This window comes from Ailuropoda melanoleuca, chromosome 10 (assembly GCF_002007445.2).
Source record: "Ailuropoda melanoleuca isolate Jingjing chromosome 10, ASM200744v2, whole genome shotgun sequence".
In the NCBI taxonomy this organism is placed as follows: Eukaryota; Metazoa; Chordata; class Mammalia; order Carnivora; family Ursidae; genus Ailuropoda; species Ailuropoda melanoleuca.
The window spans coordinates 5668194-5680424 of record NC_048227.1 but is presented as its reverse complement, the minus strand read 5'-3'; the positions used below and the strand labels follow the sequence as shown (position 1 = coordinate 5680424).

Below are 12231 nucleotides of genomic sequence, written 5' to 3'. Positions count from 1 at the left end.
GTCTCTATTAGAAGATTTTCATCTGAATATATTCTTTTTTTTTTTTTTTAAGATTTTATTTTTTTATTTGACAGAGATAGAGACAGCCAGCGAGAGAGGGAACAGGGAGAGTGGGAGAGGAAGAAGCAGGCTCACAACAGAGGAGCCCGATGTGGGGCTCGATCCCATAACGCCGGGATCACGCCCTGAGCTGAAGGCAGACGCTTAACCGCTGTGCCACCCAGGCGCCCCTGAATATATTCTTAAAAATCATTTGTTAAAAATACAAGTTCTCTGTTATAAAGGAATACATCTTGTTTGTACAACGTTTGGGGCAAAACCCAAGAAAATAGGAAGGAAAAAAATAACCTGCCCATTCTCTCTTTCAGAAATACTGCTATTAATCTTTTACACTGATTTTATTTCTCAGTTACTTTTCCAGACATACATGTTTTAGTTTAATTCTTCATCTTTAGGATCCCTGACAAAAGTTATATATATTCAATTTTGAAGTTACGTAATATTTGCTATAGAAAGTGAAAGCTGTCTGCTTGTTGTTCCCCTCCCCCGTGCTCTTGCCCCTTTAACCCATAAGGTAACTTGGTATATGAGTTAGAAATGGGAGCCTACAGATTTTGTTCTATGCCTGTATCAACATTTATTACTATCATTTTATTGTCATTGTATTCCATTGTCAGGGGGTCATACTAACATTTTCTAATTTGTTTTCCAAATTAGAAACAGATCTACTGTATACATAAGGCGCACTAACAATGTCCTTTTATTTTTATCCTTAATTAAAATTTTTATTCTTAAAAATTGAGTACCTGCCTATGGTAATAAATAAAATACTAAAATAGTACAGAAGAGATTCGGTTGAAAAATTGACAGTACCTTTTCTGGCCTTTCTTCACGCCCCTGAGTTTCTATCTTTAGTTCCTTCAGTAACTCCAGATAATACAAATATGCTTCTCAGTGTTTACTTAATTTTGCAGAACAGTGTGACTCTGCTGTGAGAACTTCCAGGTTTGCCTAGATTCTGTTAGAAGGTAGCTGGCATCTGTGGTTCTGATTTTCCATTACTGCCCCCTACCCGCTTTTGTTTATATGGATTACATCTGCTGGTCCAGCAACACATAGTCTCTGCTCCATTACTGAATTTCCGCCAGATCTGTTTTTCCCTACCTTGGTTTCTTTCACCAGTGAATCCAGGAATTTACCCACCCCACCCCCTGCCACCATCTAGTGTGCCTTTGTTGTAATATTGATATGACTGTAGTAGGTAAATTCTCCCTCAAAACTCCTAAGAGACAGATGTACGGGATGTTAGTACTATGTACAAAGAGTAGAAAAATATTGAGATGATTCTGTTAAAATGTTAGTGCGATTTTAGAATAAGATCTAAAAATTTCAAGCTCCTGTTCATAGAAAATCATATTTTGCTTGTATTTTGTGCAGTGTAGATTTAAATGGGATCAAATTCATAATCCTAATATGCTCCTATAAAAGGAGCTAACTTATGATTCTATCTTTTTTATTTCAAATATACACCGTAAGATATGTATTTTTATTCCCCTGCACCCTCCCCAGTATCATATTAAAATAGTCCTTAAGCTTGTCTAGACATGGGAATGCAAACTAAGAAAAATGAAGTTACTGTATATTTTTGTATATATTATTTTCCTCCTTTAATGTGAGATTAAAATGTTTGGATCTTTAGATGTGGAATTCCCACTTGTATTACAAAAATTGATTGCACACCATACAATAAATAAATCTATTATGTTTCAGTTTGAGATTTAATTGTGCACGTCTCCTGTAGTGTATTCATTTGTATGTTTTTTTTTTTTTAAAGATTTTATTTATTTATTCGACAGAGATAGAGACAGCCAGCGAGAGAGGGAACACAAGCAGGGGGAGTGGGAGAGGAAGAAGCAGGCTCATAGCAGAGGAGCCTGATGTGGGGCTCAATCCCATAACGCCGGGATCACGCCCTGAGCCGAAGGCAGACGCTTAACCGCTGTGCCACCCAGGCGCCCCTCATTTGTATGTTTAAACCTCTACTCAAATATGAGCCAGGAACACAGTATCTCAGCTTTGAAATTAGTGGAAACGGCATGTTAGCATTGTTGGAACATGCTTGCCACTACTTCCCTCCCCACCCCCACCGCCAGTTTCTTTAAGGACATAATAATAGCATTGCTCCTTATCAAGAATCAGGTTCATAGGGGCGCCTGGCTGGCTCAGTCAGTTAGGCAGCTGACTCTTGATTCCGGCTCAGATCATGATCTTAGGGTCCTCTGGGATCAAGGCCCACGTTGGGCTCCATGCTTAGTGGGGAGTCTGCTTGAGGATTCTTTCTCTCTCCCTGCCCCTCCCCCTGCTCAGGCTCATGCTCTGCTCTCAAATAAGTAAATAAATCTTTAAAAAAAAAAAAAAGGAATCGTGTTCATAGGCATCTTTTCAGAAGATTGAACTGAGTTCTAAAATGAAGATAAATGGCTGGAAAACTTGCCCGTGGTTAAAAATTGGATACCTCTTCATCTAATTATTTTTTAAAAGGTCTAAAAAAGTCACTTTACTGAGTGAAGAGTTCTTTTGCCTGCCAGATTTATCTTTGGCCTTTGTTTCTTGGATTTGGGTTTAAGATTTGATGAGTGTTATGATATATCTCTCTCTGACTGAATATTCTTGTTGCTTTAGGAGTCTGTCTACATTTCTTCTCCACTCCACATCCTGTGGTCTTCCTTGTCTACAAGTTCAGTCTCAGTTTGATCATTGATAGAATGTGTCTCATAGTAACTTATCAACTGTTACTGGGAGCTAATGATTGTCATTCTAACAAAGATACAAACCTCATTCAAATAAATACGCTTCTTTTCACGCATCACCTGGGAAGGCTGGATATATATTTCTATAATGTTTGGCTCAGAACTTGCAACTGCATTTTTAAATTGAGGTGTTTGTTGCTCTCTTCCTTTCTTACTCGATAAAGTACAACATCTTTCCAGCACTAAATTCATAGATATTCTGCCATCTGGCCTGTTGTTAACATCAGTGTTTTTAAGTGAACATTTGAGTATGTTAACCTTAAAAATAAAAGTCATTTGTTTTACCAGTAAAAATAGTTTTGTTTGGTAATAACAGAATTGCAGTGCAGGGCAAGCAAGCGATGATAAAACCATAGGCAAGTCTAACAAAGGACAAGAATGTTATTTTATGGAGAAGGATGAGGAAGTTGAGAAGGGGGTGTTTTGGACAAAAGTCCAATGGAGAAAAGCAAGAGTTCAGAGTGATGGTGGTTTCTCATTGGCTGAGTTGCCGGGATTATTCATTTCTTGTAGGGGATGCAATGTACCTTTCAGTATCAGGGCGTATAATTGAGGATTCTTTCCTGTTAAGGATTCTTCTGTTCGGAGTCCGTAATTGACATTGAGTGGTATGTCTCCACCTTCCAGCCTCCGCTCTTGGCATCTGAGTCTGCTTCAGCTGGGTTTCCCTTTATTAATTTTCACAAGTATTTATAAGCTTCAGTTATTACTAATGATCCTAGACCAGTTGTTTAAAATACAAGGCAGAGACTCTTAGTTTCAAGCATTGTTTCCTTCAGTCCCTCGGAAACCATTCTGGTTTAATTGTTACAGCTCACGTTTTCACCATGTGCTTTTCCCCCTTTGGTGTGAGTTAGCCCACATCCCTGAATAGCTCTAGACTTCATAAAAACAGAGTCTGTGGATCACAGTGAAGAGATTAACCTGACAGTTTTAAGATCAAATCCATCTTATTGTATATATTTAGGAAGAGTATAACATGTTGGCATTATTTAAGGATTAAAATCTTCATAGAATGTTATCTCTATGCTATCCAACCCACCTTTGTGACAATGTTTTGGTTCAGTATTTTTCTAAATAATTTTTAAACTGATTGAGTACATGGATTATTTTTTTCCTCTATTAACAGATGTCAGTCAAATTGATAAACAACAGGGAGGTATAGTCTCAAAAATACATACATGTGTAACAGCTTTATTAAGATCTAATTCATACACCATAATGTATGAACCATTACCACTATCTTACTTTAGAACAACTTTTTCTTAAGTTTTTATTTTAATCACCCAGTGCTCGTCATGACAAGCGCATTCCTTAATCCCCATCCCCTATGTCACCCATCTCTCCACCCCCCCACCTCTGATAACCATCAGTTCTTTATAGTAAAGAGTCTGTTTTTTGGTTTGTCTTTTTTTTCCAACTTTGCTCGTTTGTTTCTCAAATTCCACATATGAGTGAAATCACATGGTATTTGTCTTTCTCTGACTAATTTACTTCACATAGCATTATACTCTCCAGGTCCTTCCATGTTGTTGCAAATGGCGGGGAAAAATACAGAACATTTCACAAATGTGCGTGTCATCCTTGTGCAGGGCCCATCCTAATCTTGTCTGTATCATTCCAATTTTATTTATTTATTTGTAGAGGGAGTGCAGGTACATGGTGAGGGAAAGGGAGAGAGAGAATCTTAAGCAGGCTCCACGCCCAGCGCGAGCCCCACTCGGGGCTTGATCTCACGACCCTGAGATCATGACCTGAGCCAAAATCAAGAGTTGGATGCTTGACTGATTGAGCCACCCAGGTGCCCCAGTATCATTCCGATTTTAGTATATGTGTTGCTGAAGTGAGCTCGAACATTTTCATTACTCTAAAAAGAAACCCTGTACCCATTAGCAGTCGTTTCCCAAACCCCCATCCCGAGCCCCTGTAATCACTAATCTATATTCTGTCTATATAGACATCATCTATTCTGGAGATTTCATAACAATGGAATCATACTATAATATGTGGGTTTTTCTTTCACTTAGCGTAATATTTTCAATATTTCATCTGTGTTGTAGTATGTATTAGCACTCCATTTCTTTTTATTGCTGAATAATATTCCATCGTATGGGTCTACCATATTTGTTCATTCATCAGTTGATGGACATTTGAATTGTTTCACTTTGGGGCTGTTGTAAATAATGCTGATGATAAAAATTCATGTACCAGTTTTTATGTAGACCTGTGTTTTCAGGTCTCTTGGGAATATACCTAAGTGGGGAATTGCTAGGTCCTGTGCTACTCTGTGTTCAACATTTTGATAAACTGCCAAACTGTTTTCTGAAGTGGCTGAACATTTTACAGTCCTACCAGCAAAGCCTAAGTGTTCTGATTTCTCCACATCCTCACTAGTACTTGATATTGTCATACTTATTTTAATCATCCTAATGGGTGAGAAGTAGTATCTAACTGTGGTTTCGATCTGCGCTTCTCTGATGACTAATGACGTTGAGGATCTTTTCACGTATTTCCCATTTGTATGTTTTCTTTTGAGAAAAATCTCTTCAAATCCTTTGCCCATTTTTAAATTGATTGCCTTTTTATTACTGATTTTTAGGAGTTTTAAAAACATTTTTATTGAAGTATACAATGTTATATTAGTTTCCAGTGTACAATAATTCGGCAATTCTGTACATTACTCATTGCTCACCATGATAATTGTAGTTACCATCTGTCACCAAACAGCATTATTAGAATATTATTGACTATCTTCTCTCCTGTGCTTTTCATCTCTGTGACTTATTTATTTTATAACTATGAACTTCATATCGCTTAATCCCCTTTATCTTTTTTAAAAAAATTCTCTTTATCTATAAATAGATATAAAGATATCCATGTCTTGTATCCCTGTACAGAAAAGGGATTGTAGGACTTTTTTAAAAAATATATTCTTTATACAAGTCCCTTATCAGATGTTTTCCAGTAGTTTTGTAGTATTCTATAGATTGTCTTTTTACTTGATAGTGTCCTCTGAAACACAAAACTTCTAAATTTTGATCAAGTGCAATTTATATATTCTTTTTTGTCACTTATGCTTTCGGCATCATATGTAAGTAACTGTTACCAAACCCACGATCATAAAGACTCAACGCTTATACGTTCTTTCCATAAGAGTTCTATAATTTTAACTCTTGCATTAACTTTGCAAGATCTGTTTTGAATTAATTATTATGTACGGTTTGAGGTAAGGCTGCAAGTTTGTTCTTTTGCCTGTGTATATTTGGTTGTCCCAGCACCATTTGCTGAAAAGACTATTCTCTCATTAACTTATTGTGCACTCTTGTTCCCAACCAGGTGACATAAATGTAAGGGCTTATTTGTGGACTTCCAGTTCTCTTTCATTTACCTATGTATGTCCAGCCTTACACCAGTCCCACATCATCTTGATTACCATAGCTTGGTTGTGAGTTTGGAAATTGGTAAGTGTGAATCTCCATCTTCATTCTTTTTCTCTCAAGATTGTTTTGGCTTCTGAGTCCACTGAATTTCCATACAAATTTTAGGATCAGCTTGTCAATTTAGGCAAAAAAACTACCACCGCCACTAACAAAAAAAACCCCCCCAAAACCCCAACCTCCCCAAATCCCCCCAAACCCGGCTAGAATTTTGAAAGGGAATGCATTGGGTAGATGCCATCTTATTTTAAGTAGTCTACCAAGTCTTGACTATTGATTGCATTCAACTTCTGGAACAGGTCTCAGTTATTGGGAGTACTCATTGAAGATTTATATCTTGGTGGATAAGTCAGTGCACATCCGAAACTAGATTATTTGGAGAAACACTGAACTGGCACGATCTATATATTGAAGCCCTTGCTTGGTTTCATTATTAGAAATGTATATGTGGCATCCTGTGGTCAGCGTATTGGCTTTGCAGGTTTTTTCAAAACTCTTTCCACCAGTGTTTTGAGATCAGTGAAAACATGAGAACATGAAGACAAGGAGAATCTGTGAGAACCTGGGTTCTTCAGGATCTTAGCTGTGTTTTAGAATGGTGTGAAAGGCGTTGGTAGTTTTAGCAGAGGGTAAATGGTGTTGTGGCAACCCCCCCCCCACCTCCCCTCCCCGGCCCCAAATCTTGAGGAAGGAGTTGTCTTAGAAAGCAGGAAAGCACTTTGTAAGAAATTTAGGTGTTTTTCTGTCAGGTCAGTCCAGCATTATTCTCTTGCTATACATAAGGCACTGAGCTAGCTGCCTCGGGGCAGAAATCAGACGAAGCCCTCCTTGGACTATTTCAACAGCCTCCAGATCAGTCTTCTTGCCTCTTCCTGTTCCTTCTCATTTTGTACTCCAGTGCCAGAGTTTATAGCTTCCTAAAAAAGCCTACCCGATCCTGTTTGACTCCTCATTGCCCACAGGGTAAAGTCCAAATTCCTGAGCAACTGCAGGTGAGACTTTTCTAGTCTGGCTCTAGCTTTCTCTTCCTGCTAAACCAAACATCCCTTAGAAGCACACCCCTGGCCCTGAATGCATCGTGCCTCTCCAGCATGTCCTTGTCCACGTCCCTCGTCCACGCAGAGTGACTTCCCCCAGTGCCTCCTGCCTGGCAGGGGCTAGTCCCTCTTTCTCATCTTCCTATAGCAGGGTCTGCACAACCTTATTTGTATTCTGCATGTCCTTGTCTTTGCTGCTGCCAAGGGTGAGAGGCAGAGACTCAGTCCCCTCTCTCCCGTGGCACAGGGCCTGGCCAAAGCAGTCCTTAAATGTTATTTTAAGTGAATGAGGTAGAGTACCTGCTCAAAGGACCCCATAATCCAATGCGCTGGGAAGACATTCAAAGGGCTGAAAATCCCTAATACGTGGCTGGATGGAAAACCGTGTATTATGCGGCTAAACTCTGCAGTTTCTCTGGACCGGGTATGGTACAAATATAAATCTGTCCAGTTTTACTCAGCCACAGAGCTTAGTGTTTCGTGCACTTTCTAGGCGCACTGTATTGTTTTTTGTAGGCTGTCCCTTGTCCAGTAAAGCTCCCGGCAGAGCATCTGTGTGATGAGGGGGCTGATGTGTGGTAACACAGGACAGAAATAAGCATCAATTAGTGGTGAAAACAAGAAAGTGGACTGTTCTGTATTATGGACCCGGTCATGTCCTATCAGATTTTTAGGGACTCTTCCCTCTATGTTGTGAGACCACCCGGCACACTGTGTTTGTTTATTATCTAGTTTTGGCGCGCGTGTTTATAAACAGGGGTCCGTCTAATGCAGCTGCTTTTTGTAATGACCATAAGATGTTCATTTGGGACTAATAGAGTATAGTTTCCCCGTCCCCACCTCAGTTTCTGTACCTTACCAAAAATAACATAATTATCTGTTATAGTTCAGATTTGAGGATCAGCTTGAACTCCTGATTAGAAGGGGAAGAGGGTAAATTTCTTTATTCTTGTAATAAATTTAGCTTTAGTGTATAATGACTTTATAAAATTTCACTGGTTGGAAACTTTTTTGTGTTTTGATCGATGTCTGTTTTAGATAGAGGTGTCTGAGGATGGTAACGATGAAAATTGTCCCGGTGGCTAACTCAGGTTTTGTCCAAAGAGACCTTTACTTCATCTTGGTTCTTAAAAGGTACTTTTTGCTGGGTAGAGAGTTCTAGGTTCGCAGTTATTTTCTTGAAGATGTTCTGTTGTTTTCTGACTTCCCCCATTGCTTTTGAAAAGTCCATTGTCAGTACTCGGAAATGAGTAATCATTCCTTTTTTGTGGCCACGTGTAAGATTTTTCTTTTTGTCTTTTGTTTCCTGCAGTGTCACTGTAATATACCCCCATGTGTGTTCCTTTTATTTATTCTGCTTGGGCTTTCTGCATTTATGGGTTGATGTTTCTCATCACTTCTCGAAAATTTCCCAGCCGGGATCTCTCATTGTTGCCCCATCCTCTCTTACTCTCCTTAACATGGAGTTTCTCGCTGTAACTGTTTATTTTTGCTCTTTTTCCAATTTCTTAAGGTATAAAGTTGGATTTTTCATGCGCATCTTTTCTAATAAAAATTTGTATATGTGGCATTTTATGGATAACTATCGTGACCTCTGGTTATTTATTTTAAAAGGTGCAAATTTGTTTTTTGTGTATTTAATCACAAGAAACTAGCTAATGGACATTTGTTTTTTCAGAATTCCCGTGCCAGTTTTTCCTGTTTTATTCTTTTTTATTTAGTCTGATTGGAAACAGCCTATTACATAGCTTGAGTTGAAAATTTTAAGCCAGATTGGTTAAGACACTCTTTGGACGTTGAGGCACAGAACAGAAGACACTGTAAACATGCTGGTACAGTTTCCTTGGTGGCTTAGGGTTGTTAGTGAGTTTTGACAAATAGTAGAAGTGCAGCTTAAACTAGAGTTAGTGCGTATTGATTTCTTCATCTTAATGTGTTTACCTAGTCGTGGGTCCTGTGCCCACTTTTACAGTATGGGGTATCAGGTCCCAGAAAGTGACTAAATTTCAGTTTCCAGATATGACCCCACTGTGCCCTTTACATTAGAAAAATAGAGAAAAAATTTCTAAATTTCCTTCTAAGTACAGCTTTAGCTGAATTCCACCGATTTTGATATGTTAATTGAAAATTTTTCTTTCAGTTCTAAATGTTCTTTAATCTCCCTTAAGATGTTCCCTTTCACCCATGAATGATTTACAAGTGTGGTGTTTACTCTCCACGTGTTTGGAGATTTTCCTGTTATCTTTTGTATTGCTTTGTCGTTGAGTTCCGTTATGATCAGAGAACATAATTATACAATTTCAATGCTTTTACATTTGTTCAGATTTTTTTATGAAGGTTCCATGTGTGTTGAAAAGAATGTGTCAACTGCTGTGCTTGTGTGGAGTGTTGGGAAAATGTCAGCTTGATTGCACTCGGTCCTCTCTGTCTACCAGTTCTGTCGATTACTGGGAGAAGTGCTGAAGTCTCCAGCTGTAATTTTGGATTTTTCTATTTTTCTTTTCAATTCTGTCAGTTCTTGCTCCTGTGTGTTTTTGAAGCTCTGTTGTGAGATGCATGTACGTTGTTAGGTCTTCTTGGCAAATCAGCCCTATTATCATTATGGAATGTCCCTCTTTATCCCCTCTGGTTTTCTTTGTTTTGAAGTCCACTTTGTCAAATATTAATAGAGCCACGCCAGCCTTCTTACAGTGTTTGCATGGTGTGTCTGTCTTTTCCCCCAGGTGAGTGGCAGTTTTCCTTGTCCCTGCTACACTGAGTAATTCTGGATTGTATCCCAAACATCATGAATGTTCTGTTAGGGGGCTCTGCATCTTGTTCATATCCCGTGGTGAATGTCGATGTGTGTGTTTTAGCAGGCATTGACCTCCTTGCGTTTAGGGTATGTGTTCATAACCTTTGCAGCGTTATTTGTCTCTGACCTGTGTGCCACTGGTGGCCCCTGGAGCTTGGCCAGCGGTCTACCCCGTTGTTCAGGTGTGCCGGACGTGTGTATTTGAAAGTTGTCACTAGTAGTCCAGAATCAAAGGCTTGAGATTTTCTTGGTCCCCAAGCTCAGATGAAGCTGGGCACTGTCTGAAGTCCTACTCCCAGCCTGCTGCCTTTCGAGGGCTAGCCCAAACTGAGGTACCCTTCGTCAGGACCCCATCCTTGGCAGTTAACAGATCCCAGCCCTCATCCCCCAAAGTCCTAAAAGGACACCTCTTAGCAGATGACTGGAGGGCAAAAGGCAGCAGGACTTCCTCGTTCTCTCTAGGGCAAGTACTGACTGGAAGCTGGGTTCAGTACCTCCTCACTACCGTGTTAGCTATTAGCTTTTATGGTTTCCAGCAGACCGACTGACTGACCTCATCTGCCGTTACCAGGGGCTGGAAATCCTGGCAGTTTTTAGATCCACTTTGTGAATCAGAGGTTGTTATGGATTGCAAATTTTTTTAAAGATTTTATTTATTTATCTGACAGAGAGAGACAGCCAACGAGAGAGGGAACACAAGCAGGGGGAGTGGGAGAGGAAGAAGCAGGCTCCCAGCAGAGGAGCCTGATGTGGGACTCGATCCCAGAACGCCGAGATCACGCCCTGAGCCGAAGGCAGCCGCTTAACGACTGCGCCACCCAGGCGCCCCTATGGATTGCATTTTGACCCTCCCGTATTCATATGTGAAAGTCCTCAGCCACCCTGTACCTCAGAATGTGGTTTCCATGTAGAAATAGGGTCATTACAGACACAGTTAGTTGAGATGAGGTCATATTGGAGTAGGGTGGACCCCTAACCCCATTGTGACAGGTATCCTTATCAAATGGGGAAATTTGGATGCAGATGAGCAGAAAGGGAGGAGGCCACGTTTACATGAAGGTGGAGGTTACGAGATGCATCGTCAGTCCTCCAAGAACACCAGAGAGTGCCAGCAAACCACCAGAAGCTAGGAGAGAGGGGAGCAGCGGATTCTCCTTCACGGCCCTCAGAACGAACCAACCCTGCCTGCACCTTGATCTTGGATTTCTAGTCTCCAGAAATGTGAGACAGATTTTCTGTGGTTTAAGCCACCCAGCACCTGGTACTTCGTTATGGCAGCTCGAGCAAACTAAGGAAGAGATGTTCACTTCTCTAAGTTGAGATCTTTAAGAAAACCTATTCCTTTTAGGTCCTGAAGTGTAACTTTAAGTACCTGGCCCATTGCCTGTGCCTAGAAGGTAGGCACTTGAGAAATATTTGCAGTTCTTTCTACTATAATGAAATATTTATGTTCTTGGAAAGTCTTGCATTCTGCAAATCACGCACTAAAAGTAGTATCTTACAGGAGGAAAATAAGGTTGGGTTAGATCTCAAAATCTACACAGCTTGGTAGCTACTAGCAAAAGCAATACTTGGTACCTCAGGCGATTACCTGGACCACTTAGGCGAACATCTCAGTGTGGCTGGACATTGCTAAAATGGATATTAAAAGCATACAAGAACAGCAAAGTGGAAATCCTAGCAATGCTTGCATTGGTGCATGGATGGTGTGTGTTGAGTTCTAAGCCAGTGGGGTTGCCGTTACAGGGGGCCGTGACGGATGCCAGAGCCACAACCCAGCTGAGAGACCTTGGCCCGGCCGTGACTGCACCTGTCCAGGGAGCGAGGCCTGGGTGCAGGCTCCCTTTTGCAGCTTGCTTCAAATATAGCTTCTTGCGAAGGCCAAGTTAGGTAATGGGCTGGGTTTTTTCTTGCCCGGGATCTCACATAATTCCATTCCCTCCACTTCTTTGCTTTGGAAACTCAACAAATGAATCAGCGAGACTTCCATGCTGTGCTGATGTCATTCCTGCTTACCAATCAAACATGAGCTCATCTGTGTTACAGAAACTCCCAGCAGAACAGATGGTATTTGAATTGAATTGAATTCCCCTTTGTATTCTTCAAATTCACCTGTTAGTCTCCTGTGCAGCTGCTTATGTTAACGTGACTTA

The 12231-nt window shown here is 40.3% G+C and overlaps 1 protein-coding gene and 1 non-coding gene across 2 annotated transcripts in view; one reads left to right on the top strand and one right to left on the bottom strand.

Moving 5' to 3' along the window:
• Positions 1 to 4357: 4357 nt before the first annotated feature.
• On the bottom strand, positions 4358 to 4462 carry LOC117804293. Its single transcript, XR_004628633.1, has one exon. It is a non-coding gene; the product is annotated as a U6 spliceosomal RNA (small nuclear RNA).
• A 1512-nt stretch (positions 4463 to 5974) lies between these two features.
• Positions 5975 to 12231, top strand: part of SMURF1 (SMAD specific E3 ubiquitin protein ligase 1) — a 68412-nt gene continuing 62155 nt past the window's right edge. The window contains exon 1 of the mRNA XM_034669825.1: positions 5975 to 6271. Within this exon, the coding sequence (XP_034525716.1) occupies positions 6205 to 6271 (67 nt within the window). The 5' untranslated portion in view covers positions 5975 to 6204. The remainder of the gene's footprint in view (positions 6272 to 12231) is intronic.